Source organism: Cervus elaphus, chromosome 20, assembly GCF_910594005.1.
Source record: "Cervus elaphus chromosome 20, mCerEla1.1, whole genome shotgun sequence".
Taxonomy (NCBI): domain Eukaryota; kingdom Metazoa; phylum Chordata; class Mammalia; order Artiodactyla; family Cervidae; genus Cervus; species Cervus elaphus.
The window spans coordinates 113,296,344-113,320,150 of NC_057834.1; the positions used below are offsets into that span (position 1 = coordinate 113,296,344).

General features: G+C 53.7%; 1 protein-coding gene across 9 annotated transcripts in view; it reads left to right on the top strand.

Annotated features, from left to right (window-relative positions):
* The first annotated feature begins 6,514 nt into the window (after positions 1–6,514).
* Positions 6,515–23,807, top strand: part of LRP8 (LDL receptor related protein 8) — an 80,410-nt gene continuing 63,117 nt past the window's right edge. For 2 of the 9 annotated variants that reach the window (XM_043879015.1, XM_043879016.1), the window contains exons 1-2: positions 6,906–7,180; positions 7,957–8,076. In XM_043879015.1, the coding sequence (XP_043734950.1) occupies positions 7,072–7,180; positions 7,957–8,076 (229 nt within the window). In that variant the 5' untranslated portion in view covers positions 6,906–7,071. Of the gene's footprint in view, positions 7,181–7,956; positions 8,077–23,807 lie in introns of all 9 variants that reach the window. The other 7 variants (XM_043879018.1, XM_043879019.1, XM_043879021.1 and 4 more) reach the window with 6 other exon arrangements.

Genomic DNA, 23,807 nt, shown 5'->3' on the forward strand with positions numbered 1-23,807 from the left:
TTGAAAGTGTTTGCCTCTGGGGAGAAGGAAATGGAGGTGGGGAGTGAACGACTTAAGTTTCTCATGACAAGCGTGCAGAAGTATTTGATTCTTTAAAGTATGGGAAGTGAAACTCTAATAAGAAAAAAATAAAATGAAAACTAAACCAAAACAAAGCAAACGGAAAATTGCTGAGCCTCCCCTAGTAGGTCCTCTGACTCAGGTGACCAGCACCCTGGTGGCCCCTGAGTCACCTTGAGAAGTTTGCTGTCATGGGCAGAATGGTCAGGGCTCCTATACTCCATTCTCTTCAGATAAAGTGGGGGCGAGGAGCTGGTGGCCCTGAGAGAAGCAAGATGCCATCTGGCTGGATGGAAGAGTTTTGTTTATTTGAATAAGCACACATTTATTTTAATGTGTATTGGAAAATATGATTAACATATCAAACCTGTGATTTTATGGAGATTACTGTTTAGGATTGCTTAGGATGAAGTGAAGTTTATCATTAAGTGAAAGGACTTAAAGGAAAATACTAGGATGATAGTAGAGGAGGTAAGTGGAAATGGAGAAAATCACTCCCAGTGGGTAAGAGTGACTCATCTATCATAGGAAATACTGACCTAGTCCAACCCTCATGTTAGGGATGGGTACCCCAAGGTCAGACTTCCCTGGTGGCTCAGATGGTAAAGCGTCTGCCTACAATGCGGGAGACCCGCATCCCTAGGTCGGGAAGATCTCCTGGAGAAGGAAATGGCAACCCACTCCAGCACTCTTGCCTGGAGAATCCCACGGATACAGTCCACAGGGTTGCAAAGAGTCAGACATGACTGAGAGACTTCACCCCAAGGTCAGAGAGGAAAAGGACCTGCCCAGTGTCCTCCAGCAAGACAGTGAAGGAAGCAGATGTGACTCTCTTGGGGGTACACAGCCAAGAGGTAAGAAACCAAGTCTGGCTTTGTTTTGCTTTGCTCTGGTCAGTTTTGAAACCCTGAAATGCTTTTATCCTCTCAGTTCCTGGGTATCTTCCTATGTATGATGAATAGGATTCTGTAGATAATAGCAATAATGTTTATGGTATTTGTAAATAATCCTTATGGAGTCCTTAATATGTACCAGAAAAAAACCAGCAATAATTATAACAGCAAACACATATATAAGATGTACTATATATAGAAAACCCTTCTGAACACTTTACTTATATTAACATGTTTCATCCTCACTAATCCTGAGATATGTGGCAGCTAGTCTCCAAGATGGCCCAGTGATTTTTGCCTCCTGACTGTCATTCTTCTACATAGTCCCTTCCCACAAGGAATATGGCTGACATGTGAAATCAAAAGGATACTGCCAGAATGATGGAGTGACCTCCCTACTTGGGCCATAAAAGACACTGTGACTTCCTCCTTGCTTTCTCTTTCTCCCTCTTGGATGGGGGAAGCTGACTGCCATGTTGTAAGGACACTCAAGCGGTCCTAAGGAGAAATCTGTCTGGTGGAACACTGAGTCCTCCTGCCAACAGCAAACATGAAATTGCCAGGCACATGAGCGAGTCAACCAAGACCCTCCAGCCCCAGCTAAACCTTCAGAAGACTGTAGCCTGGCCAACATCATGACCCAACTAAGTTGTTTCCACATTTCTGACCCATAGACACTGTAAGGGATAGTAAATATTTGTTGTTGTTTTGAGTTGTTAAGTTTTAAGTTATTTTGCTATGCAGGTAGTTAATGCTATTAGGTAATGTTGTCATCCTCATGTTATGATGGGGATGCGGCACAGAAAGTTCAAGTAACTTGTCCCAGGTTACACAGCTAACACATGATTTAAACCATGGCAGTTTGGATCTGTATAGTTCATGTAATAAATGAGAATTCTTCTATTACAGGAAATGAAGATACTCTGTTAGAAAAGAGAGAGAGAGAGAGGAGGAGAGAGAGGGAAATATGTAAGGACAGTGGCAAAGAGAAAACGGTAATTCACTTCTAGTACACATGACAGACTGGGCTAGACTTATGTAAAGAGAAGGCAGCAGACAGTGGGAGAGTTCTGCTGCCCTTGCAGCTCAGCTGTGATTAGCTCATGGCCACTAGTCTCTGACCCTGGCTGGATGGGTGACGCAGCCTTAGGTATCTGAGGATGGGGATGCGATGCCTTCGGCACCCCCTCTCCAGGGCTCTTATCATCCTGCACTGTCGCTGTCTGCCCCTAGACCTGAGATCCTCAAGGGTAGGGATGAAGTCTTGCCTATCTGTGCTCCTTGCCTAGCGCAAAGCCAGCTGGAGCAGCTGGGGGAGGTATCTATGCAGAAGGCTCTCTGGCCCTGGCCCTGGAGAGAATTCATATCACACTACCCTTTAACAAATCATCACTGGGGACACAGCAAGGACCAGGACGACCCAGTTTCTGACTTGAGCAGCTCCTCATTGGATGGGGAATCCAACAATGATATCCCAGTGTGATCAGAGAGACTGGGACACACAGTCTTGTGGGAGTCTAGAGAAGCAGAGGGGGGACCTCTCCAGAGGAGGCTGGAGGGCTTCCCAGAGGAGGAGGATTGTGAGCTGAGGCCCAAAGTATGCACAGAAGTCAGCCAGGGCAAGGGTATTCTTGGCAGAGACTACAGCCTGGCAGAGGACTGAGGCTGTCTTGGGGGACAGAGTGTGGGAGTAGAATGTGCAATGGGTGGGCCATTGGGCCTCTGATAGCGCTGAAGGCAGGACACAGAGACTTGGGAGAGGCAAGGTGACATGCTGACAGCAGGTGGAATGTCACCTGTTTCTGCTTCACAGAAAATTCACTGTCCTTGGGGTTGGGTTTGAGGGTTTTCTTTGGAAACCCCAGGACTGGGTGAGGCCTTGTATGCTTGAGTCAGCCCAGGATGGAGAGAGAGGACAGGTGAGGACAAGAAGTCACTTGGGCACAAACTGTACAAGAAGCTCAGTGTCCATCTGGTGTCTGGTGGGTGCCAAGCGCTGGCTTTCTCCATTTGTCCCTCATGGGAATTAACCACCTTAGGTGCCCTGAAAAACTCCCAGATCTGTCCTCTGGGCTCAACTGCTAGCCCTGTCATTTATTATCTGTATGACCTCCCCACCCTTTACCTGCTCATCTGTAAAACGGGATCAACATAAAACCTGCTTCATAGAGATGCTGTAAGGACCAAATGAGTTAAAGCATTTAAAATACCCGGACAGTGCCTGACCACCTCCCCCCAAGCAAGTGTACAATAAGCATTAGCTATCATTATTACTTGACATGATTTTCTTTCTAATCTTTTCAAGGATTTAAACATCATTTATCTAATGCTTGTTACATACCAAGGCTTGTATTTATGCTCTGAAAACGGGGGTGAATACGACATAGTCCTCCTAAAGATACAGAAATCAGGAGTAAAGGCAATTACAAACAAACACTGATCAAATGTGCCCTGTGCCAGAAACCCAGACACGCAGGAGAGCTGGTTCCTGTCCTTGGGAAGGTCGCAGGCTGACTAGGGAGAGAGAGAAGTGGCCCCGATTGGGTGGGGGCTGAGAGAAGCCTGGAGAACCTCTGGTAGGGGTTTTTTCGAGAGATGAGTTGCCCACTTTGGCAGCTGAATGTGTGTCAGGCAGTAGCAGTAAAAACCCTCTTGGAGAGGAGGTCAAGGAAGACTCAGTTCTTTATTCTGTGAGTGTTAGGAAGTTATCAGAGGTTTTTGATGAGGAATTATGTTTGAATAATGGTGTTGGAGAAGACTCTTGAGAGTCTCTTGGACTGCAAGGAGATCAAGCGAGTCAATCCTAAAGGAAACCAGTCCTGAATATTCATTGGAAGGACTGATGCTGAAGCTGAAACTCTAATACTTTGGCCTCCTGATATGAAGAACTGACTCATTGGAAAAGACCCTGATGCTGGGAAAGATTGAAGATGGGAGGAAAAGGAGACAACAGAGGATGAGATGGTTGGATGGCATCATTGACTCAATGGACATGAGTTTGAGTAGACTCCGGGAGTTGGTGGTGGACAGGGAAGCCTAGTGTGCTGCAGTCAACGGGGTCACAAAGAGTCGGACATGACTGAGTGACTGAACTGACTGACTTAACTAAACTAGTTGGGCTTCCCTGGTTGCTCAACTGGTAAAGAATCCACCTGCAATGCAGGAGACCTGGGTTTGGGAAGATCCCCTGGAAAAGGGAATGGCTACCCACACCAGTATTCTGGCCTGGAGAATTTCACGAACTATAGTCCATGGGGTTGCATAGAGTTGGACACGACTGAGCAACTTTCACTTCACAACTAAACTAGTAGCTATTATGTGCCTACTGTACACTGCATGCTCTGCATAAATAATCTCCTCTAACGCAATCCTCACAACACTGTGAGATAGTCATCATTCCCATTTTACAGGTAAAGAAACTGTGCCATAGAGGTTAAGTGAGTTGTCCAACATCACATAGCTAGAAAGAGAAGGAACAGACTTAAACCCAGGCAGCCTAACCTTAGAGCCCATGCTCTTAATCTCTTTACCTTGCTGCCTCTGAACTTCAATCCACACAGTCTGAAAACTAAAATGAACCTATGAAATTCCCCATTTCTGCTTCACAGATGAGCAACTGAAGCTCACAGATGGGGACTGACTTTCCTGAGACCACACAGTGAAGGAGGTGCTAGGCTGAAGTGGTCAGTCTCCGCTGCAGGAGGGGCTCCAGTTCCACGCATCCTGCTGTCACAGTAGGCATCGTTATGCTTGGAACAAAACCCAAACCTCTTGCCGTGGCCTACAAAGCCCTCATGCGATCAGAACCTTGCTGCTCTCTCTGACCTCACCTGCTCCCCCAACTTCTCCTTATCACCAGATTCCAGCCCACCTGGAGGCGTATGTCTGCTGCTCTCCTGGCCAGCAATGCCTCTGCAGCTGATCTTCCTCGGGTTGGATTCTGTCTCAGCCCACTGGGGATGCCATAACAAAATATTATGGATTAAGTGGCCTGAAAATAACAGAAATTTGTTGGGAGCCTGAGAAGTTCAAGGTCAAGGCACTGAAAGGTCAAGACACCAGCAGATTTGACGTCTGGTGAGAGCCCACTTCCTGTGTCATAGACGACTACTCCTTGCTATGTCCTCATGTGGTAGAGGGGGCCAGAGATGTCTCTGGAGCCTCTTTCCTAAGGGCACTAATTTCATGTGCGTCCTAATCAACTCCCAGAGATACCTCCTTCAAATACCTTCACACTGAGGATTAGGTTTTAATGTAGTTCTGGGAGGATACATTCAATCTACAGTAGTTTCATTCTTGGCCATTCAGTGAAATGTCACCTCCTCAGAGAGGCCTTCTCTGATCACCTCTCTAAAGTTACCTCATATTACTCTCACATCATCCTACTTTATTTTTTCTATAGCAGTTATGATGATCTGAAATTATGATCATTTTTTTTGTTTCTGTTGTCTTGTTTTTATGTCTCTCTCTCCCAACTAAGATTTAAGGTGCAGGAGGGCAAGGAGGAATGTCATCTATTTCTATAATGTCTCCCTGGGCAATGTCAGGCACATAGTAGGTGCTCCATAATTTTGTGTTGAAAGTATGCCTGCATTTCATTGTCTGTCGGTTGATGGTCTGTCTCCCCACCAAAGAAGCTGGTAGAGTGTCTGATTCACCTTGGCACTCCTAGGCCCAGGGTTGGCACAGAGCAGGGCTGGGATGTGTTTGTTGGATGACTGAATGAACAAAAGATAGAAGAGGTGATGGCAGCAGCACCTGCTGGGGTCTCTGGGGTCTGCAACCCTCTCCCATGGGGTGGCCACAAACGCTGCCAGTGGGCTGCCCTTTGTGGGAAGGAATATGGCTCAGTAATGGGACTGCTGATGAGACAGAGTGACTTCTAGGCCTGAGGCTAACAACTCCTGAAGCCCTTTCTTCTACATCCCTGCCATGGAGGTGAGACAGCAAGAAAGGAGGGGAAGGTGGACCCACACCAGGCCTAACCACCTTCAAGTCTGGCTCTTTTAGTGGCCAGTGCACTCAAAACTCATTGCCCAAAAAGGCTGTGCTAGTTGGGGCTTGCTTACCAGCAAAATCTAGTCACCTGCACCCTGGAATGAGTGAAGTGGGGCTGAGACTTTCCAGAGGAGGGGTGTTATTCATGCCAGCAGGGGTGGACAGCAGCCCTGAGTGTGAGTCCCTCATTAGCAGGGATGAGGCATCCCTTCTGGGGGGCCGCACAGTTTCTGCCTTTCACCATCACAGTGAAGACAACCCCATTGTCCCTGCCGGTCCCCCTGATTGTCTGCCCTTCTGCCTGGCCCAACAGGATGACCCAGTGAGAATGAATGAATCAAGTCTGTGCACCAGGCCCAAGCCACCTGCCTCTCATCCTTGGCCTCACAAACCGCATTCATATGAGAATGCAGCATGGGCACGTTAACCAGCTACAAGGATGTGTAATATCTGGGTTGGAGCCTTGCAGGGGTGCAGAGGTCCATTCATTCCTGCTCCCCCAGTTTCTCCCAGATCACATGAATCCTGGTACCCCTATCTACTACCATCTCTACTCCATGAGCACATTCTCAGGCCTGTGAGCCGGGGAACATCGTCTCCCCTCCCGCCCAGGTTCACTCCTTGGCATTCCTCAGCCTCCTATCAGCCTGTCACCTCCTCCAGGCAGACTGTGCTGCTTCCCCTAGGCCATCTGTTACCTCTGGGGGTAGAGGTCTTGCCTGGCTCATCCCAGCGTCTGCAACGCCCAGCACGAGGGGGGCCCTGAGCAGGGTCACTGAGAGCGTACCAACAGAGAAGCTGACCAAGAGCTTGAGGGAGGAGGGAGAGGAGGCGTCAGCAGGAGGAGCGTGGGGCGGAGGCGGCGGCGGGAGGGAGCGCGCGCGCCGGCGGCAGCAGCCCAGGCCCGGGGCCGCGCGCCCAGCCTGAGCCCGCCCCGCCGCCGAGCGTCACGGAACCTGCTTGAAATGCAGCCGAGGAGCCGGGGCGGGAGGCAGCGGCGGCGGCGGCGGCGGCGGCGGGGGCAGCGGCAGCCCCGGCGCCGCGGCAAGGACTCGGTGGGCTGAGGCGAGGCGGCGGCACAGGGTGCGCGGGGCGCGGCGGCCGGAGCCCGGGGCCCGCGATGGGCCGCCCCGAGCGGGGCGCGCTCCGGCCGCTGGCGCTGCTGCTGCTGCTGCTGCAGCTCCAGCATCTCGCGGCGGCGGCAGCGGATCCACTGCGCGGCGGCCAAGGTGCGTGCGGCCGATGCCCGGCCCTGCTTTGAGCCGCTGGAGCGGCCAACAAAGCACTGCCCGGCGGCCGACGGGCGGGTTGCGCCTGGGTCCCTGAGCCTGGGCCAGGCAGGGGGGCGCCTGTGCAGTATATACTCCTGGGGACCCAGATTTCCGTTAATTTGCCCTCTACCCCCACCCTCGCGGCTCTCTTGTGTAGTGGGCTCTGCCCTCCGGCACCCGTTCTTGGGGGATGGGCGCCGTGGGGGCCAGGAACTTTGCTGGGTTGGTCACTGATGGTTTCGCGAGGGCTGTGTAATTCTTGCCATTGGGGTTAATTTGACACGCGCGCTCCGCGGCGGCGATGAGCAGAGCCGGGAGACTACCCCGGCTGACAATGCGTTTCCGGCGACCCCTGCGTGTTGCAGAGAAAGAGGGGCTGCGTGCGAGGGGGATGTGCCCACAGCGCCTAGTGCGCGTGTCGCGGCGTGTTCGGGGGGCTCCCTGTGGGCTGTATCTGCGTGGATCTCTCATTATGGGCCGTGTGAGTGTTCTGAATGGGGAGTGTATCTAAATGGTGTGACACCGTGTGTGCGCCTGGCCTCGTCGTGCCACAGAGCAGCCCGTCATCCCTGGAACCCTTATCATCCTGCCCTCCTTCCTGATCCAGGGTGCCAGAGGCCTCCAAGGCTTTGGCTTCAGCGTCGCCCCCTTTCCTTCATTCAGTAGACCCCTCCCCGCGGCCAGGACCTCTGTGCTCAGGGGATCCGGCTCACGCCTCCTCTCCCCCGGTCCAGGGTCGGTCAAGGAGTGCGAAGAGAACCAGTTCCGGTGCCGAAACGAGCGCTGCATCCCCTCCGTGTGGAGGTGCGACGAGGACGACGACTGCTCCGATAACAGTGACGAGGACGACTGCCGTGAGTGGTTGGCCGGGGAAGGAGGGAACGGTGGGGGGACGCTTTACTCAGCGCCCACGTGGCTGCAGCCTCCGCCGGGCCACCTGCCTGGGCTTTTACTGCCGGAGGCTGACGCCAGGAACCCGCCCAGGAGCCGCTTCCTTCTGGGCACTTAGGGACCCTGCCGGTTCCGGGCGGCCCGCGGGTCCCGCTGGGGCCGGAGCGGAACCTGGCACTGCGGGGCCGGGGAGGATGGTGCGCCACGCCCAGATTGCTGGGAAGGATCTGTAGTCGGCGAAGGGACAGCCCCTACACGCGTCTAGCTTTCTGCGATCCGGCCCTCCGGAACTCCAGCCTAGACACCACAGAACGCGCGGGTGTTTCAAAGTTCCACGCAACTCTGGGCTTAGCCTTGCTTCTTTTCCTGCCGCGTTTGTGAATGAATGGGCTCCCCGGGGCCCCTGATTGGCTGTGGGAGGACCACCCCATAGGTCTCTGTGGTCTGAGCGGGCCAATCGTGGGGCCGACGGGTGTGCAGTTTTCTGGCGCCCGGGGCGGTGGGGCCCTGCCCTGGCCCCGCCTTGGCCACACCCCCGCGCATCCCCGGGGTAGAAGGTGCAGGCCAGGCTCTGGCGCCCGCTGCTTTTCTGCCTAGTCACGGTGAAAACCTTTCTTGTGCCATCCTGGTTGGCCGACTGCGGTCTCCTGCCAGCCAGGCCCAGGCGTGAGTCATGGCAGAGCAGGAAGAAGGGGGCCAGAAGGAAGAGTTTGTTTCCTGAACGGGGCGTGAGGATCCCAAGGCTGTGCGTGAACCGCGGGCTACAGGAGGTGGCCGACCGCCTTTGCTGAGTGTGGCGTTCACCGGCACCGGATGCAGCAGCTTTGGAAGTTCTTTCTTGAGGTGCACGCGGTTTCTGATGTCTGCGGAACCTGAAGCCAGTTAGCAAGCAGTTGTCACAGTGGAAGGAATGTAGTTCCAGGAACAGAAAAACAAGACTCTTTATAAACACAGACACAGGTAGTCATTCATCCATCGTTACTGAGCGCCTGCCGGCTGCCAGGCACTGGGGCAGTTTGGAGAGCAGACCCACCCCACCCCCCACCCCCCAGGCCAGGGAGCACATGAGGGCAGCTGGCCCATAGCTCCACACAGTGGCAAGGGGTAGAGGAACCACCTGGGCTGGCATTGTCTGTTGAGTTCTAGTTTTTTTTTCCCCCCTTGGTTTGCCAGCCAGTCAGCCTCCAGGTTCATTCTCAGACCATCATGACACAACTCGATGAACATGAGTTTGAGCAAGCTCCTGAAGTTGGTGATGGACAGGGAAGCCTGGCACGCTGCAGCCCTTGGGATTGCAAAGAGTTGGACACGACTGAGCGACCAAGCTGAACTGAACTGATCCCAGATTTGGCTGTGTGACATGGGTACATCTTTCTCTCCTGTCTGTTTCCTCTCCTGACCACTTGGGCTAATGATTCCTGCCCTGTTTTTGAGGACCAGTTCTAGAAATGTCATTTAAAGGGATGTGACTAATGTGTGCTGACTGTTAGCTGTGTGTCCACCACTGTGTCAAGTCCGCCACTGTGTCTTATATAAATTCCTTTAATCTTCAGAACAGTCCTATTTTACAGACCAAAAAAAAAAAAAAAAACCCCAAAACACAAAAAAGAGGCACTGGAGAGATTAAGTTACTTACCCCACAGCTATTGAGCTGTTAAGTAGGAGCTTAAATTTAAGCATCTGACTCCAGAGTTCTTAGCCTAATTATGATCCTGACCATTTCCCAATGCTGTTGAAATTCTGAAAATGCCTGCTGCTGCTGCTGCTAAGTCACTTCAGTTGTGTCCAACTCTGTGTGACCCCACAGACGGCAGCCCCCCAGGCTCCGCCGTTCCTGGGATTCTCCAGGAAAGAACACTGGAATGGGTTGCCATTTCCTTCTCCAATGCATGAAAGTGAACAGTGAAAGTGAAGTCACTCAGTGGTGTCCGACTCTTAGCGACCCCATGGACTGCAGCCTACTAGGCTTCTCCATCCATGGGATTTTCCAGGCAAGAGTACTGGAGTGGGTTGCCATCTGAAAATGCCTAGGCCAGGGTAAAATATGACAGTGAATCTCCTCGCTGGGAGTTGTTCCTTTTAGTAGGAGTGCTGAGGGTGAGGTGGGGAAATAGAAACTGCATTTCTGGGCTGGTTTTACTTTATCTCCCTGAGTCTGCATAGCAACAGTTTTGTGAGGATGGCTGTGAAGAGCAAAAATGTTTCTTGTCATTCTCATTTGTTGATAAGAATTCTGGCTCAGAGAAGTTGAGTGATTTGCCCAAGGTCACACAGCTGAGAGTGACAGAACTTGGTCAGGGTGTCCGCCTGCCTCCTAGCTCAGGGGTATTATCTGTGGTGGTGGTGGTGGTGGTGCGAGTGTGGTGAAGAAGGACCCAGGAGGGTGATCCCAGTTCTTCTCATTTCCATGCAAGGCTCTGGGCAAGATGAAAGAGTGAAGTAGCTGGTGGCGGGGAGAGGGCCAATCTGATGGCCACTCTGGGCTCCTGCTTTCATTCTGAGATGGCTGGGGTGGGGTCAGAGGTTAGTGAACAAAAGGGTTCACTAAGGGTTTTTTGTTGTTGTTGTTCACTAAGGGTTAGTGAACAAAAACAACTGACATTGAGGCCTTGGCTGTTAGTATTGAGGATTGATCCTACACACTGGACTTTCCCAGACTTGTTTCATCATCTGCCAAATGAGGGTAGCCATTCCTTTACCACAGCTTAGAAAGTTTTCACAGGGGGCTGGTGAAGAGAAGGGAATGGATGCGTGTTCACACCACCAAGGTCTTTAGAAAGGGACTCCTAGGGGTCACAAAGAGAAATGGTGAAGAAAGGGTTGCAAGCTTCAGTGGCTGTATGGGGCCAGGTGTTGGAAAATGGTCTCTTGTCACCTCTCCCTTCCCCATCTGGGGAGTTCCCTCCATTCTGGGCCACCTGCCCAAACTGCATTGCTTGGAACTCTCCTCCCTGCCTTATATTTAATCATTCCACTCCTTCCACACTGTGAGAGGACCTCAGCCACTCCACCTCTGTACCTCTTAGCTTGTAAACTGGGGATTGCAATTTGTAAGTGAAGTTTGTGTGTGGCAAAATGAATTCAAGCTCCCAAAGGGGCTAGAATGCCATCCATGAATTCCGTGAGCTGATGGAGGTTGGGGGGAGGGAGCTTGTCTGTGGAGGAAGGCAAGGAAGGCTTTCTGGAGGAAGAGACAGCTGAGTCAGGCCTTGAAAGATGGTAGTTAATGCCATTCCCTCAAGCCTTGATGCCTTCCTGGTGGCTCAGATGGTAAAGAATCTGCCTGCAATGCAGGAGACCTGGATTCAGTCCCTCGGTTGGGAAGATCCCCTGGAGAGGAGAATGCTAACCCACTCCAGTATTCTTGCTTGGAGAATCCCATGGACAGAGGAGCCTGGTAGGCTACAGTCCATAGGATCGCAGAGTCAGACACAAGTGAATGACTAACACTTTCACTTTCGTTAGGACTTAGCATTTAGAAATAGATGATACAGGCCCCCCATTATAGAGAAAGAACTGGAGTTCGGAGAGGTGACATGACACCCCCAAAGTCACACAGCTCCTCATGGTTGGAGCTGGAGCTCAAACTAAGACCTTCTAAATGCTGAAACTTAAGCCACAACGGATGGGACTTGGCTTTTTGAATAGAGCTGGCAGGATGGGAAGGGGAAAGGCTCATGGGGCTTCAGTTCCCAGCTCAAAGGGCCTTCAAAGTAGAGGAAGGGGCTGGAAGCTCAGGGGCAGCCCAGCCAAGGGAAGGGGTGGGGTTCCTGGCTGCACCTGGGCCGCATAGACCAGCCGGCGTCTTGGCCTCAGTTTCCTGTTGCTCCTTAGTGTCTGGGGCAGAGACAGGGGTTTTGGTCTCCAGCCAGCCCTTTGCTCCCAGAGCAGCAACAGCAAGAACAGTGAACATTTACTGAGCCCTTGCTGTGGACCAGGAGCTGTGCTGGGATTCTACATGCATCACCTCATGCTCCTCGAGTCTACAAAACGGGGTGCCTCTATGAAGTCACCTGCATCATCCTCGTTTTACAGAGGCACAGAGAGGTTAAGGAACAGGCTCAAGGGTGTATGATTTTTCAGTAAAACTGAAACTGCTGGGGTATGAATGCAGGCACCCAACTATGGAACATGTGCCACATCAAGTACTAGCTGGTGACCTCAGGCAAGTCCTGCCAGGCCTCTGATTCCTCATCTTGAGGGGACATCAGCCTCTCCCTCACAACCCCCTCCAGCTTGTCTGTGTGGATGGGCTGCGTAGACAGGCGGCCCGGTTGTATATTCAGTTTTCTCTACCTATTCAGGCTCTTTTAGGCTGCCCTGTTCTCCTAGCCTCCGTCACCGCTCCACTTCAAGTTTAATAAGCAGTGGCTGCAGTGAGGTCTCCCCTGGCCTGGAGTTTGTTAGCTGGGCGAGGCCTGGCTGCAGGAGTGCTGAAGCCTGATGGGCAGCGGCCTTGTAAATAGTTAAAGCTTGGCCACCACTTCCGGCTGGGGCTGTACATCTGGTATTCGATGTGCCACCTGACCTCAGCCATTCTAACACCCCTGACACCAGGCCCAGCTTCGTGTCCTTTTTTGGATGGAGTCATCTGACAGACAGTGCTGCTCTCTCTGAACCTCGGTTTCCTCATCTGACCTGCCACTTCCACCATTCAGAGTCCTCCTGAAGCTCCCTTGTCCCCATAGCATAAGGTCAGCTGAGACTCCTCTGCATGATGGGCCTCGGTGACCAGCTCCTGATGGCCACTGCCCTCCAGCCCCTTCCTGCTCTTCCTGTGAATGAACCTGTGACACCAGACTTCTGTCATGTTCTAGCTTTCCTGCTGCTTCTCATGGCTAGGCCTTTGCACATGCTATTCCATCTGTATGGAACACTTTCTGCTCCCTCACCTGGCAACCTTCTTCTTGTCATCTTAGAATTGTCAGTGCAGGTTTCATCTCCTTCAGAAAGCCTTCCCTGCTACCGTCTCTCCCCCGGGCTGAGATACATGAGTCAAGAGAGGGGACTTAGAGACTTGGTGTTGGAATAACTCAGTGTGGCCCTCAATTAGCCACTCTTGGTTTCCTATCCCAACTGTGACCTCTGGCTAAATGGCCTTAGTCTTTCCCTCCCAGAGGTGTTGTGAGGATTAAGTGAGATAATGTGCCTGATGAGCAGTAGGTGTTCAGTGGATGGCAGTGGGTCTGTCTGCTATGGAGGAGTTCACTGAAGAATCTAGATCTCCGTCTGCCAAGAGGCCCCTACTTCTCCTGCTCCTATTTGCTTAGCCAGAGGTCTGAAGGCTCTCACGTCTGAGACTTGCCCCAGCCACAGGGTTGCTGAGCCCCAGTGGAGGTAGCCCCAAGGCCATTCAGCCCTGAGCTGGACCTGGGAATGGAGAAAGTCACCCAGGGAGGGCCTGAGGGAAGTGAACCAAACTGGCCTGGTTGGTCTCAATGAATGAGTGTCTGGGGCCCTGGGAGGGGCAGAGGAAGTCTTCCCTGAGGCCAAATGCTTGTCCCAAGGCTGGTTTATGACCTTCCTTCCCTGGAAAGGGAAGGAAGCCCTGTGGCCCCCGGCAGACCCCAAGCTTCTCCCTTCCCCAGGGCCAGGATGGTGCCTCCATGGCTTGGTCCCAGCAGGCCTTGGGAGTGTTTGCTGAAGACTCTCCCATGGGCCTTCCTGCGGGCTCTCCTGGGACCGAGTTCCCCTCTGGAAACACCCTGGGCTCACTCAGGCCTGCTGAGGGTTCTGAGTGCAGTAGGCCTCTTAGCCCTCTCAGTTGTCTGCAGGAAACTGGCCTGACAGTTTTCCCTCCCTGGGGAAATAGCAGCAGCAGGTGAAGCCAGAGAGATGCCCCCAGGGAGAGGGTGAAGAGAGGGAGGACAGAGAGGGTTGATGGAGCAGGAGAGGATGGACTTGTTTGCGCTGCCCTTCAGGGCTATAAGCAAATGGAAGTAAGTGTTCTGGCCCAGGTCAGACCCGTAGGCCAGTGCCACCCCCAGGAAGCCAGTCCTGGGCTGAGGGTAGGGTGTGGGGCCCTGCTGTGGGGGCTGTGCAGCCAAGCCTCAGGGCCCTGGATCTAAGCAGCACTGATAATACCTGCCCACATGCTCCGATCGCCCAGTCTTTGAAGGTCTGGTGGAGATGCTACCTCCTCCAGGTGGCCTGCCCTGACCTCTTGTCCTTTTGCTTCCTGGTCCCTGAGCTCCCATAATCTGTCCCTGTTCTTCCTTTGGTCCTAGATCCTTCTTCTCCAAATTGTCCTGCCAACCTCGTGCTGAGCAAAGAATATGCCAAAACAACTCCCTCAAGGGAATTACTAACAATCAATACAGGCTATTTACCCCATGCCTAGTACCATGTTGGACAATCTGCATTTAGTAGCTTTGCTACTCACAACCCTTGGAGGGCTGTTTTCTTATTATTTCCATTTTAAAGATGATGAAACCAAGTCTCAAAGAGAAGTGACTTGGCCAGCGTCATGATGTTTGAGTGCTAGAGCTGGGACTTGACCCAGGCCTGTCCACTCTGGAGCCTGGACTTCTCAGGCTCTTCCTTTCCGAGCTCTGATTACCCTGTAGAGGTCAGAGGGCCTGGGACTCAGAGGGTGTGGAAGCAGTGGGTGAGGGATTGCAGTGTCCAGTGATGCCTCCTTGGATTACAGATTTCTGTCTGGGAGGGACCCTCTTCTCTGGACACAGCACGGAGCCCCAACATAAGGTCCTCCCCTCACATAGCCTCCCCTGAATGTGACCCTCCATAGTTTCCAAGGGTCTTCCTTGGCCATTGCCTGGGGATGGTGGTTACTGTTTCCATTATACAGATAGGGAAACTGAGGCCTCAGTGATATGTCACTGATGCAGGTAACCTCAAAGAGCGTCATTTCCAATTCATGGTCTGTCCTCCAGAAAAGGCTAAGAACTCAAGTCATCCAAAATGTTGACTTTGGTTCTCTGTGCTGTGCTGTGCTTAGTCGCTCAGTTCTGTCTGACTCTGTGACCCCATGGACTGTAGCCCTCCAGGCTCCTCTGTCCATGGGGATTCTCCAGGCAAGAATACTGGAGTGGGGGTCATTCCCTCCTCCAGGGGATCTTCCCAACCCAGGGACTGAACCCAGATCTCCTGCATTGCAGGCAGATTCTTTACCATCTGAGCCACCAGGGAAGACCAAGGATACTGGAGTGAGTAGCTTATCCCTTCTCCAGGGGATCTTCCTGACCCAGGAATTGAATGGGGGTTTCCTGCATTGCAGGCAGATTCTTTACCAGCTGAGCTACCAGGGAAGCCCTTGGTTCTCTAACTCCCATGCAATTCGTCGACTCTGGGTATTCATACATACTTTCCTTCTGCTTGGATTGTCCTACCCTGTCTCCTACGAATCCTTCAAAACCCAGCTCATTACCTCTGCCACGAAGCCTTCACTGTCTTCCAGGTGTGATCTAACCTCTCCCATGTTTGGATGCCATGGCTTTGTCGACCCTTGTCATAGCCCATTGTAGGAGCTCGTGGCTGCTGGGGAGTATCCGAGGTGGGGCACACAGGGCCTGACCCAGAGCCGAGGCATTTGAGGTTTCCATCACCAGTCGTGTGGCCCTGGCTCCGTTTACAGGCCGTGTATGTCATAGGCCCTAGGAATAGCCCCTTGGCTGGAGTGGCTCAGGAGGGGCCCCAACTGTGAGCTCCCCCACCCCCTGCACCAGGTCTGACCTCTCTGTCCCTGGCAGAGCCCAGGCCAGGTGCCCACAAGCCAAGTGCTTTGGGGCTGCAGAGCCCAGCTTATCAACACCCTCTAGTGACTGGAAGAGTCACCCAGAGAAGCAGGGCCATGGGCTCCTAGGTCCACACAGTTCCCATGACCCCTCTCAGCCTCCACACACCCGCCCCTTGGATATGGCAGCTCAAAGCCTCCCTGAGGTCTGCCAGTCTGGGAGTCCATGGAAATGGTCATGTGGTCACCGCCCTCCCCTGGTCACTGGCTCTGAGATCCACAAGGGACTTTACACCAGCCACTCCGCAGACTATTCAGTTTCTGGCCCTCTCAGCCTGTTAGAACCACATTATGGCTTTTTCCAGTTTGTGCCTCCCAGCTGCTCTGTGGGGAAGGTGGTGCAGAAGTTCATTATCATTCCCATTTTCTTGATGAGGAAACCGAGGCTCAGGGAGGGTGCAGGGCTCACCCGGGGCCACGCAGCCTGTTACTGGTGGTGCTGAAGCCAAAACTCACTTCAATTGATTTCATTTATTTTTCCAATGGAAGAAAGTTTTTCTGATTATATAAAGATAGTTTCATACTTGTTGAAAAAAAAAATGAAAACACCCAGACAATTCAGAAAAGTGAAAAGAGGAAGGGCAGGAGTCTCCCATGTGGTTATACCACCGTGGGAGCTGCCTGTCCTTCCAGAGATGTTCTTGTATTCTCTGCATGCGAGTTCATGTACTATTTTTATTTTTTTTTACAAAATGAGCATGTGTTATGCCAGTTGTTTTCTCCCTACAACATGTACATCTTTCTGTGTCAGTAACAGTAGATGCCGATCATCGTTTTAAAGGGCTAGATAGCATTCCACTGCATAAATCTTCTCTGATTTAATGACATAGTCTCCTATGGATAGACTTGTATTTAGTTGGTTCTATTTTTTTCCTGTCTATACAGTACTGGGGTAAATATCAGGATTACACCTTTGTGCCTTTTTCTGGTTCTTCTCTTAAGAAGAAGAAAGCCCTGGGAAAGACAGGGCTGAGCATATGTGTTTTCATCCTCACCTTGTCGCTCTCCCTCAAGGAGACGGTTTCCTATCTCCAAACACCCTGACCCCCTGTGGCCCCTCCCCGCCAGGCGGGCAGTCCACAGGACCTCCGTATTCCGTGAGCACAAGGTCACTTCACCACAGTCTCAGGGGGCAGACAAAGCAGCCAGATCCAGGCCTCACAAAGCAAAGTGAGGAGAAAGGACAAGTGTATTCTGGCCCCAAGGAGAACAACCCCCCGCCCCACCCCTGAGAACACAAGAGGGAACACAGCCAGTCTTCGTTCTTCTCAAGGTGTTTGTAGAGTCTGTCTCCTCCACAGCATTATAAAAGTTATTCTGCCCCTGCCCCTAACTTGCTGTGTGACCCCTGGTGAGGGGCTCTCCCTCTCTGAACTTCATCTCCCTTCCCCCATTGGTCCATGTGCCACCTGCACTGTAACCAGCCCTCTGAGCAGTTTACCTCTCCCTGGAGCTGGGCTCAGGGCCGGTCCTGGCCTGGGGGAAGGGGACTTGTGGCCCTCAAGCTCCTTGATGCCTGGTGAGGGTCGGTGGGAGTGTAGCTGGCTTTGTGGGTATGATTCCAGGCAGGCTGATGGAGGGTAGCTGGACTATTTAGGGTCCATTTCCAGAACTTAGCCCTAAGGCTCAGGTTCCTTGAGCTGCTTTCTCTTTCTGCCTTCTTCCTGTGCCTGTGATTGGATTGGATGCTGTGGAGTGATGGAGAAATACGGGGTAGACCACCAGCCATGTGACCCACCAGCCAGGGTTCCTGGTATGGGTCTTATGCTGTGAGCTTTAGATCTCTGGTCTCTGAAATGAGGATAATGAGCCTACCTCTCAGAGGTATGCAGGCTGATATAAAGTGTTCTGTCCAGACCTGGCCCTGAAATGAGCACCCCACTTCCCCTCCCAGGCCCATGATCTCCGCACAGGGAACAGCTAAGTAGAGGGGACCATCAGCAGCTCTCCTCCTCCACCAAGGACACGACAAGAGGGCAGCTGCTGAAATAGCAGCAGGAGAGATGTAGGTCAGCTGGCCAGTTGGGAGGACTTGGCTGCCTGGGAGAACAGCAGCTTCTTGGGCTGGGAGGGACTGTAGGAATCATCTCATCCACTGCCATCTGCACTGGGGGCCCCATAGTGGCTGTTTCCTGGGTGGCCTGGGGGAGTTGGTTAAGCAGAGAGAAACAAGGAGACCTGGTTAACCAGCTGGGCCTGGCATAGTTATCTAGGAGGGGGCCTTGGTTCCCCAGTGGGTCCATTTAACATCAGAGAGTTGGAAGCTGATGAGAGGCAAGAAGGGCCCATCGGCCCAGGTTAAGCTGCAGGACTGAATAGCTGGAGGCCCAGGGTGGGCTTTCCTGGTGGCATGGATCCAGAGATATTCAGGCCAGCGCTCCTCCCGCCCACCTGCCTTTCTACTTCCTAGACTCTGAGCTGCCATCTGCTGCCCCCGTCACCCTCAGCCGCCTCTCCGCCATGTGTCCCAGTACATGTGCATGTGCACGGGGTGTGCATCTCAGAGAGGGGTGTGCACCAGGAGGGAGGTGACTGTTCCGGACACACAGAGGCGGCAGGGACAAGGTGACGCTCTTCCTCCCACACCGGCCAAGGCCGCCTAGCCCAGCCGAAGCCAAAGCCCCCCGCTGGGCTGTTTGTGGCGGGGAATTATTTGTAGCTGGCGAGGAGCCAGCAGTCTCTGTTCCCAGCCTGCCCCCTGCCATGGCAGCCTCTCTCCGCCTCCAAGCCTCAGCCTGCAGCCCACTGTCTGCACCCACCCCCCAGAGGGCTGAGCTTGATAGAAACGTCATGGCCCGACTCCCGGCCCACCTCAGTTCCACTCCTGTTCCTACCTCACCAACTGGCCATCAGCAGGTTCCTGACCCTCTTGGATCTCTGATCGTTAGGAGTGGGACATCTCCCAGCCACTCTCAGCCCTAAATCTCTGGGATTCTCTTTTCCCCTGAGAACCAGGGAGTTCACAGGAGCTCTGCTATGGCCAGGCCCCAGGTATGGGGGTCTAAGGAGCTGCCCCTGTTCACTGTGGCCCAGGAGGCCCAGAGTAAGGGGTGTGAAATCCAACCCTTCACACCCCCAACCCAGGGGATGTGGCCTAAACCAAACATGCAAAGCTGGAACCAACTGTTTATTAGCAGAACATGCCTCCACTTGGGAGTTTCTGCCTGTTTATTTTTTTGCTGAGTCTGACCAGGCCGAATCTTTAATACCTGCAGCCCCAGGCTTTATATCTGCTGCACACGTGATGCTCTCCTGTCTCCGCGCTCTCCTTCCCCAACCTGAACAACTGCCTGCTACTCAGAGGTGAGTGACAGGGACTTGTATGGCCGCCCAGTGTCAGCTGGACTTCGGTTTCCACTGCAGGCCTTCCATGTCCTAGCTGCAGGCCTGGGACAAGTCCCTCAAACCTGAACCTCAGACTCCTGCACATGCACATGAAAAAGTGCAAGTGTTAGTCGCTCAGTCGTGTCCGACTCTTTGCGACCCCATGGACTATAGCCCTCCAGGCTCCTCTGTCCATGGAATTCTTCCAGGCAAGAATATTGGAGAGGGTGGACATTCCCTTGTCAGGGGATCTTCCCAACCCAGGGATCGAACCCAGGTCTCCTGCATTGAAGGCAGATTCTTTACCATGTAAGCCACGAGGGAAGCCCATGCACGTGGATAATGAGCAATTCCTGGTTTTGGTATAGTAGCTGAAGCCTCACTGGGCCCTGCAGAACCAGTCGTTTCTTCCTGCACTGGGCACAGGTCTACACCAGGGCCGAGGTCTGATGGCTATGTGGTTCTGCACTGAGTTCTCCCCCTGGGGGCAGAGGCCTGAACCCTTGTCAGTGTTGTCCTGTTGAAAGCCAGTCCCCCCAGGCTTTCAGTGCCACCACACCGGGAGCCAGGGAGCCTCCCCTTGTCACCAACTTACTGAGGGACCTGGGTGAGTCTCTGACCTGTCCTGAGCCTCAGTTTTCCCATCTGTGAGGATTGCATCAGGAGCTTGAGTCACTTTGGACAGCTTTTGAAATTCGGATTCCCTGACCCTCATCCAGGTCTGACTCCAAACCTTTGCTTGCTCTGTGGCCAGGTGGGAGCCGTAGATATAAAGACCCCCCCAGTCCCCCTTCCTCTGACCGCTCCTGCATCAGTGAGTAACCCCACTGTGACGTAGAGAATAGCAGGGCCTCTAACCAGGCTGCCTGGGGGCAAGTCCTTATTTCCCCACTTCCTAACTGTGGGGCCCTAGGCAAGTGACTTCACTTGTATCTAAAATGGAGCCAACACCTAACCCTCTAAGTGGCTGGATGATTATGTGAGTTTATATAAGAAAAGCCCTGAGAGCAGTGCCTGCACATGATTTGCTCGGCTTCTTTTGACCTCTTCCTCTGAACCTCTGTCTCCCATCTGTCCTTTAGGTGTCCCCTCCCACGCAGGGATGCTCACTGCTGGGTAGAATAGGAAGGGCTGGAGAGCCCCCCGCCCCCCGGAAGTCTCCTTTGTCCCTGCTTCTTCCTGGTGGCCCCAGGCCATAACTTACTGTCCTAATTTAATTAGGAAGAGTCCTTCCAGGGACCTCATTAGGAAATGAGCCCAGAGCCTTGGGGACCTCCAGGAGGGGTGGGGTGTAGGAGGAGTTTGTATTGTGTCTGACCCTGTCCAGCCCCTTGACCCTGTGCCCCACATATGCCCAGGAAAATAGGGGAGCCCAGTCCTTTAGATGCGTGACATGGAGCCTGGGCAGCCAGGGCCTCCACCCTGTGCCCCCTGCCCAGCTTTGGCCTCATCTCCCTGGATGAGGATGAGGAAGACTGACTGAGAAGGTTTCCCTTGTTCTGTTCCACCTGCCCCTGATGTCCCCGGCCTGGCACAGAGCAAGCCTTGGTGACTCTGTGTGGGGTGAATGACTTCAGTGAGCTGTGGCTCTTGGGGGAAACATCTTCGTTTGGCCAAAGCAGGCTTCCACACTCATCCCCAGTGTGGGAATTCCCTCCAGCAACTCCAGGGGCTGGATGTGGGGGTGGGGGAGGTGTCTGCTTGAATACCTTCAGGGACAGGGAGCTAACTCAGCAACTGAGAGCTTTTTCTGTCCCCGGACAGTTCTTCCTGTTAGAGAATCTATCTTCCTTTCAATCTCAAATCTGCCTCCTGTGACACTCCTGTCCTGTCCTGGTCTCACCTCTGTTTCTGGGGCCTCTGCTCACAGACTCTGCCCCCTACTTTCACCTCAAGCCTACTTAGTATCCCTTCTTGGCCTGTGACAGCTGACATGCTATGTAACCTCGAGTAAGGCCTATTCCCTCTCGGGTCACTATTTCTTGGGGCCTGGTGGGCTGCACACTCTCAGGTTCTATAAACACTGGCTGCCTTCTGTAACTGTGACCTACCTCCCTATGAAGCGGGTGCTGAAGACAGATGTGCTGTGTCCAGAGGTAACGGTGACACCTATAGACAGCTTGTCTCCTGGTCAGCAAGGCAACAGTGCCCAGATCTTGCAAGAACCTGCGGCCAGGCACTGGAGGGTGGTGCTTGAACCTCTTCTGCCCCTGAGACCAGTCCACAGTGCAGACACTGCCGTGTCTTGGTTAGGAATCTGGGAGTCATTGTAGCCCCTTTCTCCCTTACCACTAGTAGCCTCCATGGCCTGATCCTTCCCCCGCTCATGGGCCCAGGCCCTTACTCCCACTGCGGCCTCCCTGGACCAGGGCAGCAGCTCGTCTCTGTTCTCTCCCTCCTGTCTGTTCTCTGCTCTGCAGCCGAGTACTCTCAAACTCTCAGAGCACCGTCCTGCCCTCGCTCAGCGCCCTACAGGGAGGTCCACCACTCACAGGACAGTCTGCTGGCTGGCCTTCAGGGCCCTTCAAGACCCAGCACGCACCTGGCATCTGTCCAGCCCCGGACCTCACCATCTTCTTGCCCCCCTAAACCCTCGGCTCTGTGCTCCAGCCCCACCCCCACCCCCAATGTGAGTGATGTCACAGGGGCATCTTCACACTCTCACGTGCCTGGAAGACCCTTCCTCTGCTTGTCCACTCCCACTTTGCCTCAGTAGTCTCCACTTCCAGGGAGCCTTCCCACCCTGGCTGGGTCAGGGCCTGCTCTGGGCTCCCCTGTCCCTGTGTTTCCCTCCATCCTTGCCATGTTGTACCGAGATGGTCTGATTAAGAGTCTGTGGTTCACAGACTCAGGCTTCAGGAGGATGGGGCAGGAGGCCTGGCCAGGGCCTGCCAAGGATGGGGAGGGGAGGAGAGTGGGTGGGGACCTCTGGCATAGGCCCAGGTCCCCTCCTCCCAGGCCGTGTTTCTGCTCCTTGTGCTGCATCCTCCTGAGCCATGTGTGAGCCCCGGAGAAGCACCTGGCATGGACTGGGGTCTTCAAGTCTGAGCTCCAGCATTCACTGCAGGCCTGCTCTGTGCCAGGACCTAGGGAGGATCTGCAGATGGAAAAGCAGGCCTTGGTCACTTAACTCAGTATGTGACCTTGGGCAGTCGGCTTCTCTGAACCTCAAGCTTCCTTGGAGGTGAAAGGGGTAGAGGACCCAAGTCTCCTTCCCCTGTTCCCTGGGCACATCTGAGCTGTGGTCGGGGTCACACATGGCCCCACAGGGTCCCAAGATGGCAGCTAGACCAGAACTTCCTTCCCCGCCCCCCATCCTGGGGCCTCTGGGGCCTCGGGCCAAGCTTTGCTGGGACCAAGGGGGACAGGGGTTTTGCTCTCTGTTGGTTGAAAAGGCCCGCCCCCATGTTGGCCAGCGCTTTGGCATTACCAAGAGCTTGCTCCCACGCAGGGTGACCAGCTTGTCCTCGTTTGCTTGGAACCGCCCCAGTTTTAAAACAAAAGCTCATGTCCAATGGGACACTTGGCCCGCCAGCCTGCACTCAACTCCTGCAGCCGTCAACTCCTGCAACCATTCCCCCAGGCTCTGCAACAGGGCTTCCCCGTTACCTGTGGATTCTGCTGCTAGTTGGGCAGGGCTCACTTTAAATAAAGAACAAAAGCTGATTTTTCCCCCACCTTTCAGCAGAATTCAAGGAGACATAGAGCTCCCTGGAAGGTCTAAAGGAGCCAGGGCTGAGATCCTGGTTGGGGTGCTGGTGTGGACACAGCCAGGATGCCTGACCTTTGATCCAACCCTGCCTCTGATGCAGCTGAGTGACGGCTCTCTCTGAGACTTGGTTTTCCCCAGCCCTGCCCTGCTCAGCTCATGTCAATAACATCAATAACATCACATCAATAAGGTGAGGATCGTTACCTCGACGGCCCTGCCTTTGCGTTCCTGCTACCCTCTATGTTCTTCACGGCATTTATCCTCCTATCCCTTGAGAGGTGGGCTCAGCAGGATTTGCTCTGCCAGTTGTTCAGATGGGGACACTGAGCCCACAGGCCCACAGGATTTCAACTCCTTAATGATCGAGGAGAAGTTCAAGGATGGTGGCCGTGATGTGTGGTGGTTACCAGTAAGTGGGGGTCCCTGGCTGGCTGTTCTTCTCCTCTCCACTCCCACTTTGTCAGTGTCTTCGTCAGTCAGAAAAGATGGAGACAGATGCAAGGGAAAGGTAGACACAGGCGTGGGGAGAGGAAGGACGTGGGGTGGGGGGTAGTGCTGGGGCGGCAGGGGGAGGGAGGGGTCCAAGCAGTGCTGCTACTTCCTCTTACGGTTCTCACAGTCTGTCTGCACCGACTCCTGACAGATGGAGGGAAGGGGGAAACTGGTGCCAAGAGGCTGTCACCGCAGGCGGGCAGAGCTGGGGGAGAGTGCTTTGTGGCCAGGGTTTGTATGGGGAGGGGGCAGCAGCTGGTGGTCTGGCTGCTGGGCCTCCTTGGAGCCCGCTCCCCAGGGAACCATGGCTGGGGCCACGGGGGAGTCATGGATGCTGTGGGGCGGGAAAGTGGGTGAGGGGTGAGCGCCCCCCCTTGCCTGGGGCCAGCCATGCCCTTGTCCCTGTCCCAGCA